The sequence below is a fragment of the Pararge aegeria genome, chromosome 20 (assembly GCF_905163445.1).
Source record: "Pararge aegeria chromosome 20, ilParAegt1.1, whole genome shotgun sequence".
Lineage (NCBI taxonomy): Eukaryota > Metazoa > Arthropoda > Insecta > Lepidoptera > Nymphalidae > Pararge > Pararge aegeria.
Window position 1 is genome coordinate 11,498,766 of NC_053199.1, and position 9,483 is coordinate 11,508,248.

A 9,483-nucleotide genomic window follows, 5' to 3' on the forward strand; every position below is an offset into this window, starting at 1 on the left:
GCTATGATCGCTTCTTTTATTTTATTAAAATAAGTGAACTATGTACGTTATTAATAACGGTGATTTGGAATTTTCTAAAAAAAGTTTTATCACTATCGCTTGACGTCCACTGCTGGACATAGGTAATTTTTAGGGAGTTTCAAAATGGGCCTTGAGCAGTTTGTCTTCAGCGGCTCCCAGCAAATCGTTTGATATCGTCTGTCCACCTTGTTTGGGGTCTACCAACGCTGAATTTTCCGGTACGATATTCCAGCACCTTGAGACCCCAACGTCAATGGGTTCTCCGAGTTTTTTAGCGTTTTCCTATATAAATCTCAGCTCAATTTGAATTCAAGATACATTATGCGGTTAACTACCGTCACTATTGAATTGCAGTTGCCTAAATTCCCGGTGCAAGTGTTCCGTACAGATAGCGCTCTCGCGTTAATATCCGCTAAGCCGACTCTGGCTCAGAACTTCTCGAGAGATGCCAATGTACTGAACCGAACTGCTGGGTGATTTAACAAGCCTCAATTTATTTATATGAATATAATTACTGGAAGATGGTGATAACAAAAAAAAATTACCTGGCTAAGTTTGTTGTGGGCTCTGCTTAAACCAGGGCGCGTTTGGAACCCTAGTAGCTTTAGATTTAAGTTGGCGAACGAAGTTATCACCATCCCCTTACAATTATGTAAACAAATATGTACGAACGCTTCATAAGTGCCTGTGATAGGGCTACATGAATAAAGAAATTGAATTTGAATAACTAGCGTCCCTCGCAATCTCGTCCGCATATAAGTAAACGTAAAAGTTATAGCGAGACAACCTTATGAAGAAGACATATGCTATCGCAGATTTGTTTTTTGAACTTTTAAAGGTTAAAAACTTCGTCATACATGATTTTATCAAAACTTTAACCATTGACAAAACCAAGATTCGAGATGTGATCGAGAAAGCGCGAAAATATAGAGAAACGAGGCCATTTGATAACTAATAAACATATACAAAACTGGAAACTATGAAAATGTAGTAGTCATAGCACTTTCGAATATTTGGAAGTTTCTAGAGTAAATAATAATTAATGCCGGAGAGTTTTGGCTTTTTAGTCTAGGATTTTTTAGGCTGGGTTACTCTTTAAGACATTTTTGACTTTTATTGCATTTAATTATTTTAGCTTTTTACGAAACATTAATAATAATTTAAAAATCTAAGCTAGAATTACTCTCAATACTTTAACGACAGTAAAGGTTAGGGTTATGATCCTTGAAATTCTAACATCTATTCTCTATCGTACATATATTATGTTATAACACTGGTATTATAAATATATATACATAGCCCCGCACCTTTAAATGACGAACTACGCTTCTTGAAAATACATTTATGATAATATATAGACCCATTTACAAATGATCACAGCTAGCGATAAAAGACTATGTAAGAGAAAAATCTTCTTTGGACCATCCGTTATGTCTTTCACGATCAAATCCTGTCCCCAAGTGTCATTTGTAAGCGTCACACCTTGATGATGAGCAGGGAAACTTGACTCCTATGTCCCTGCATTAAGAGTTACTATTACCACATTAGATGTAAGTCGTGTAGTTACAGAACAGTCATTAATTAGATTAGCTCCTGAATAAATCAATATTAGCCGATCATTAGTGAAATGACCACATGTTAGCTTCTGTACTATTAAACTACAAACATAATATAATAATTACATACGTAATCTTTGGAAATGGTATTCCGTTAATAAACACAAATTCATCTCATTCAAGAACAACAAAACTATATTTAAAAAAAAGTTTATACCTCTCTGTTATGTTATTGTAAGTACTAAATTAATGTTTAAATGGGGGGTCTGAAGTCAAAAGTAAAAGTTAAATATCTGTTTATACAAATAGGCACATAGCCCATGTATTTTGGTGCGTGCTTTACAATATGGACATTGTAGTGAGATGATGGCGATTACCACATTCATACACTTGTAAAAGTACCTACTATCATAATAAATCTTTAGGTATATTTAAACAAAGCAAGACTCGCACAACCAGATTTTACTGCACTTAAATCTTTCCTAGTTGTATTCTTGATCTTAGCCTAGTACGAGTATATGTAATAATAAAGTTAAGATTAATTTATCTTTCTTGAACATCCCTCTTTTTATAAAGCAAGTCGTCGGTAGAAAAAGTATTTGCAAGCTCTTCAGACCTCTTTAAGGATAGACGCCTCAAATAGTGATAAACAACTTTTATAAAAACTCTTCAAAGGACCGCTTACAGTAACTTCAAATATAAAAAGGACAAATAACTTATCTTTGTCAGAGATTCCATTAAATACAGAAATATCTATCTATACTTATTGGTTGCGCCAAGTTATAATTAAGTCTTAAATAATAATTTAAAATTTCATTGGTGTTCCTATTCTCCCATATCCAACCTAAAACAGCACTGAACGATTCTCCGTGAAGAGACTGGCGCCCTCATACGCCTCAAAAACACTAGAACGCAGAGCTGTCACTTAAATTAATGGAAGCAAACGATTAAGACGTTTGCGGACGACTTGCTTTCCGATTGCGAAAAGTAACGGGCAATACGAGTTTACTGGCTGCCTGAAAATAAGCCATAAAATATCATAATATACCTTAGAAGTTTCAATGAGATCCTTTTAAGCATAATTCCTATATTTATGTGTGTGCCGAAATATAACATAAGTGGTGGTGTTCGAGAAGAGAGGACTTCGTGAGGAATATTTGGATCAACGGACGGCGTGCTCCTACCCATGAAAAATAAGGTCAAGTAAGTGCTGTCTTCCTTGTGCTCTGATTCCTTGTATCTTTCTTTTGTACACCAATTTACCGCAAAAAATACAGTCCACTCATTCGAAATAAAAATCTTAAATAACTTAATATAACTTGGCGCATACATATTTATTTGGTTCCGTCGAGACGGATATTTACAGCATTTCCTTCATATTAACGTATTGAAGCATCAGTTTCCTTGTTAGAATACTTCTATAGGCTCTAATAATTGAAATAATATAATTTTAAATAAAATAGGTCATTGCGTCATCTATTTTCTTTGTCTTAATACTGGCATAAGCGGCATTATAGCATTGAGCTAGCTATTTCCCCAGTTAGACATACTAATTATCTACACATATTTATGTAAATTTCGATAAATATTAGTGTATTTAAATTGAATTAACAATTAAAACAAATCTTAAAACTTGCAATTATTAATTATCGTAGTACCTTCGGTTGTGAAACATTTACTCAAGAGTCGTAAGACCTAGCATATAAGGTCGAGATTTGTCTATACGAACCTCTGGTCGATCGAACATTCGATATAACCCGACCACGCGTAATATCGAACGAAGCGCGCTTGCGCATATTATCCGCACTCCGCGCGACCTACTTAATTTACCAGTATATGATTGGCTATTAACCTATCATACTCACATAAAAATATAGGTATTTCGTGATTGTTAGATAATTGTCTCACTTACACTTTAGTAAAATGCCTCCTAAAGTAGATTCTAAAACTAGCGAAAGTGATAAGGAGATTCAGGATACTAAACTGTCTATCTTAATTGCTAAACGTGAAGCTATATTCGGTATCATGCAAAATGTCTTTGACTTATCTCGTGAACCCGATGTTCAAACGAACGTTGAAAAAAGAGAACATTTTCTAGACGAATCTTCACAAATTGATTCATTGCGTTTAAAGTACGAGTCTATTGTAGACGATTATAATACACGTTTATTAAACTTAAATTCAGATGCAAAACCTGATTACAAAAGTCTGTATGCTTTTGAGACTTTGTATAATAGGGTCAAACGAACTCATACAAAATGCTCAACTTTAAATACGACACCAGAAATACATAATGCGACCTCCGCGCTGCTAAAAGCCAAGCCGAAGCTAGCTCCCATATCGATATTAGAATTCGATGGTGACATTAAATCTTTTCAGATGTTTTATACGACCTTTAAGTCAGTAGTAGATAATAACCCATCACTCACAGATGCAGAAAAGCTATTTTATCTGTTACCGAAGCTGACAGGGAAGGCAAAAAGCGCAATCGCTGGAATTTCTCCGTGTGCTGAGAATTATCAGCTCGTTTTACAAACACTCGTCAATAGGTTCGATGATAAACGTATGTTGACTTCCGCGTACCTACATGAATTATTTCGCTATAAGGGTTTTCAGACTCCCTCTGCAACTAACTTTGAAGATTTCATAGACCGGTTCGCTGGCGCAGTAAGCGCTTTAAAAAACCTAAAGTTAGATAACCTAGCTGATCTTATCATACTAAATATAGCTACACAAAGGGTCGATACTGAGAGTGTACGCGCGTTTGAAATTAAATGCGGTAAGAATATACCTACTTTCGACGACTTTGTGGAATTTATCACAACACGCGCGAAGGTGTTTGAGCGTACGAATACGAATGTCACAAACCCTTCTAATACACGTCATAATAAAAATATAAAACATTTAAATAACGGGACTTCTGGCAATGCGCCGAAGTATCAGGCCTATATAAGCACGGTTGATAAGCCTACGTCCAAGTGTCTATGTAGAAATATAACACATGCGCATTTATATAAATGTGTTGACTTTAATAAATTATTAACTCCTCAAGAACGTTTTAAGTGCGTCAAGGAGAAGAATGCCTGTGTGAACTGCCTGTCTATAAAACATAAAGTCGGGCAATGTGAAGTCTCCCCGCACTGTTCGTGTGGTCAGAAACATAACAAAAGGCTGCACTTTGACCAGCGCGAGGAACATTCCCGCGCGCCTCAGTTGAATACCGTCATGCCGCCACCGAACGCACCTACCGTTACCGCGTCATCGCCCGTTTCCCGCGCGCCTCAGTTGAATACCGTCATGCCGCCACCGAACGCACCTACCGTTACCGCGTCATCGCCCGTAGCGGATGATCGCGTCGACGTAGCACTGTGCGCTTGCGCGTAAGCCCGTCTACAAGCGCTACGCAGGTGTATAATAGCAATTTAATGAATCGTGTGGAAGACAAGCGAACTACTGTCTTATTGGCTACCGCACAAGTTGCTGTTTACGACTGTAATGGTGAACGGCAAGTTATACGTATATTGTTGGATTCTGCTTCGCAGGCCGATTTCCTCTCAAAAGAATGTTGTGATCGCTTGGGTTTGCAAACTAAATTCACAGAACGTACTATCGTGAAGGGGTTCGGTGGAATTGAGAAGGTTGTACAATCCAGCTCGGTTGACTTGACGTTTTATTCGCGTTTTGATGATAACGTTAGTTTTAATATCTCGCCACTTGTTGTTGATAAAGTGACAGACAAATTACCTACGGCTGTGATAGATACGGCAGTCCTATCACACCTTAAAGGTATTCCGCTTGCCGATGCGAGTTACGGCGTACCTGATAAAATTGATGCTTTAATAGGAGCTTCCCTATTTCCACATTTGCTTCTCCCCGACGACGTCCATACGTCACGTCGCGACCCGTCGGTGCCCGTTGCATTGCGCACGGTGTTAGGTCTGGTGTTCATGGGCAATGCGCCTATGATACCTACTATAAATACTCATACGGCCTTGACATGTTGTTTCGTTCAAGAGCCTCCTGCTATTGACTCTTTAGTCAAGCGTTTCTGGGAACTTGAAGAACTTCCTTCCGCTTCCATTCAGAATCCTGATGATAATGAATGCGAAGACTTCTACACTTCGACTACTGTCCGAGATCCCGATACGGGCAGATACGTTGTCGGGCTGCCATTTAAAGAGGATCTATATTCCCTAGGGAATTCTTTGGACATAGCTAAGAAACGTTTCATCTGCCTCGAAAGAAAGCTTGAAGCTTCGAATAAATTGAGGTCGGCATATGATGACGTCATAAAAGGTTATCTCGCGAAAGATTATATTTCTCCCGCGCCTTCATACGATTCTAAAGATCCTGTTCCGATTTACGTGATGCCACACACGGGGATTTTACGTGAAGACAAACTCTCGACGAGACTGAGATTAGTCGTCGATGCTTCTTGTCGTTCTAGTTCTGGAAAGGCACTGAACCATCTGCTACATTCCGGTCAAAATTTACAGGGAGATCTTTTTAAAATAATTTTGAATTTTCGTCTGCATGCAGTGGCAATGACAGCCGACTGCCGAGAACAGTTTCTACAAATCGTTATGCGCGAAGCTGATCGTCGCTATCAATGCTTCTTATACCGCTTTAATCCACAAGACCCTCTTGTGCTATATCAGTTCAATCGAGTCTGTTTCGGTCTCACTTCCAGTCCCTTCCATGCACTGCGCACGGTAAGACAGCTGGTGAATGACGACGGCGCAAAATATCCACGAGCGAATAGCATTGTGCTACCCGCGCTTTATATGGATGACGTAGCTTTCTCGCTTCCAAGCGAACTAGAGGCAGTCACTGTGTCGCTGCAGATGATCGATCTTTTTAAGGGTGCACAGTGGGAATTAGTTAAGTGGAACAGCAATTCTCGCGAGGTCTTAGATAACCTTCCTGCGTCCCACAAACTTCCGACTGAAGTGGAGTTTGACAAAACCATGCACCATAAAATACTTGGTCTGCATTGGTATACTGGAAATGACGCTTTCTATTTTAAAATTTCTGTGCCCGACGATGTGACATGCACTAAGCGCTCCATCTTGTCGACTGTTGCCCGTCTGTGGGACATAATGGGCTTCGTTGCTCCCACAGTCGTGTATGCCAAAATATTAATTAAAATGCTTTGGCAATTAAACCTTGATTGGGACACTGTAGCTCCACCACACATCATTAAGATGTGGAGACAGTTTTGCGATGAGTTGCCAGCTCTAAATAAGCTACACATACCGCGTCATGTGGGCGTGACAACAGACTGCGAGGTCACTCTCCTGGGACTATCAGATGCTAGTCTCGCAGCCTATGGTGCTGTCGTTTATTTACACGTTAGCTCCCCTACTGGTAACACTGTGCGTCTTGCTTGTGCGAAAAGTAAAGTTTCGCCGACGAAACCTCATTCAATTGCTCGTCTCGAACTATTAGGTGGCGTCCTTCTGTCGAAATTGCTTCGTACAGTACATGACACTTACTCTGAGCGTATCCCAATCAAGGCTACATATGCATTTCTCGATTCCAAAGTCGCCCTATATTGGATAAAAAGTTCACCGCATAGATGGCAGACTTTTGTCGCGAATCGCGTTGTACAGATAACTGAGAATATCTCACCAGACAACTTTTATCATTGCCCTGGCACTGAGAACTCTGCTGATATTCTATCGAGAGGTGTAACTCCTGAGAAGCTTCTCTCACACCCTCTGTGGCTGCATGGTCCACCATGGGCATCAATGCATCCGTCTCAGTGGCCACTCAAAACTCTAGAGGGAGAGTCTATTGAAGACGTACCCGAGAAGAAGGTTCTTATACACACTGTGTGTAAACCTATACTCCCGAACGACTTACACGAGCTTGCTCTCCGTTTTTCTTCGTGGAGCAAACTTCTACGTATAATTGTATACATTTGTAGATTTGCTAAATTACTGCCTCGTCGCGGCACTAGTGCAGTTACCGCTGACGACTTAAATTTCGCAGAGAATAGAATGCTACGCGCTCTGCAAAATCAGCATTTTGCTGAAGAATATTCTCTTATTAAAAATAATAAAACATGTTCACCGGCATTTAATCGCCTAAGACCATTTATTGATGATGGACTTATCCGCGTTGGTGGTCGTCTCGACAACTCTGGACTTAGCTTTGAAAAAATACATCCGGTTATATTGCCTCGCAATGGCCACGTGGTAAATATAATCATTGATTATTACCACATTAAACATTTACATGCTGGACCCGAACTCCTAATGGCCCTGCTTCGTCAGAGGTACTGGATTCTGTCGGCACGCCGTATTGTCAGGCAAAGAGTACATATGTGCAATACTTGCTTTAGATTTAAACCGCGTCCAACCATTCCGCTGATGGCGGATCTTCCTGATATACGTACACGTCCAGCGTTGAAAGCCTTTAGTTTCACCGGCTGCGATTATGCAGGTCCTATACCATACGTTCCTGTACGCCGCCGTGGCGTACACAGCGAGAAAGCTTATATTGTGCTGTTCACGTGTCTCACTACGAGATCTACGCACATTGAGGTTGCTACCTCACTCAGCACTCCCAGTTTCCTCGCCGGGTTTAAAAGATTCCTATCACGTCGTGGTCCTGTTCAGGTGCTGCATAGCGACAATGCTAAAAACTTCCAGGGTGCTGCTTCTTACCTTCGGGACCTCTATAAATTTCTAAGAGAAGAATATTACCCGAAGCTAGAGCAGGAATGCGCTGAAAATCGCATAACTTGGAAATTCATCTGTCCCAATTCCCCACACTTTGGAGGTTCATGGGAAAGTATGATCAAGGTGACTAAGACGATCCTGTTCAAGGTCATAGGGCAACAGCTCCTTTCAGATGAGGAACTTTACACTGTGCTCATTCAGGTCGAATGTCTTCTCAATTCGCGTCCGCTAACAATACTAAGCTCTGACCCTGCCGAACCTTCGGCTCTTACTCCAAGTCACTTCCTACATACTGCGCCTCTATTCTCCTTGCCTGCGCCTGATGTCAATCCAGACAAAATTAACTTGGTTGACAGGTACTCGTTAATAGATAAAATGGTCCAATCGTTTTGGAATCGTTGGAGGATGGAATATTTGCACGGATTGCAAGTTCGTTTGAAATGGAATACGCCTTCCGTACCTATTACGCCGGGAACTGTCGTCGTAGTTATAAATGACAACGTACCGCCTCTGGCTTGGCCTCTAGCAGTAGTAGAGAAAGTGCATCCCTCGAAAGACGGCGTCATACGCGTAGCGACCGTTAAAATTTCCGGGAGAACTTACGTGCGTCCGGTCGTTCGCTTATGCCCTCTTCCGACGCAATAAGCGTAACAATTATAGTTTCATAATTTAGTACTAAGTAGCTCATACGTTAAGACTTTATTCTCTTTTATAATAATTCTACAAATAATTAATATTTTTTAATATACTTTCGTAAATATACACATACTTATATGAAATACGCCCATGCGCAATACGCGTTCTTAAAAGAGGCAATTCTACCTCATACCTTATGAGAGCTTTTCTTAAAGGTGACCCTTTAAGGGCGGGTGGATGGTTGCGCCAAGTTATAATTAAGTCTTAAATAATAATTTAAAATTTCATTGGTGTTCCTATTCTCCCATATCCAACCTAAAACAGCACTGAACGATTCTCCGTGAAGAGACTGGCGCCCTCATACGCCTCAAAAACACTAGAACGCAGAGCTGTCACTTAAATTAATGGAAGCAAACGATTAAGACGTTTGCGGACGACTTGCTTTCCGATTGCGAAAAGTAACGGGCAATACGAGTTTACTGGCTGCCTGAAAATAAGCCATAAAATATCATAATATACCTTAGAAGTTTCAATGAGATCCTTTTAAGCATAATTCCTATATTTATGTGTGTGCCGAAATATAA

At 40.1% G+C, this 9,483-nt stretch overlaps 1 protein-coding gene across 1 annotated transcript; it reads left to right on the top strand.

Moving 5' to 3' along the window:
- The first annotated feature begins 3,500 nt into the window (after positions 1-3,500).
- LOC120632888 lies at positions 3,501-8,908 on the top strand. Its single transcript, XM_039902927.1, has 3 exons — positions 3,501-4,140; positions 4,630-4,957; positions 5,386-8,908. The coding sequence occupies exons 1-3, from the start codon at positions 3,501-3,503 to the stop codon at positions 8,906-8,908; spliced, it is 4,491 nt and encodes a 1,496-aa protein (XP_039758861.1).
- The last annotated feature ends 575 nt before the right edge of the window (positions 8,909-9,483 follow it).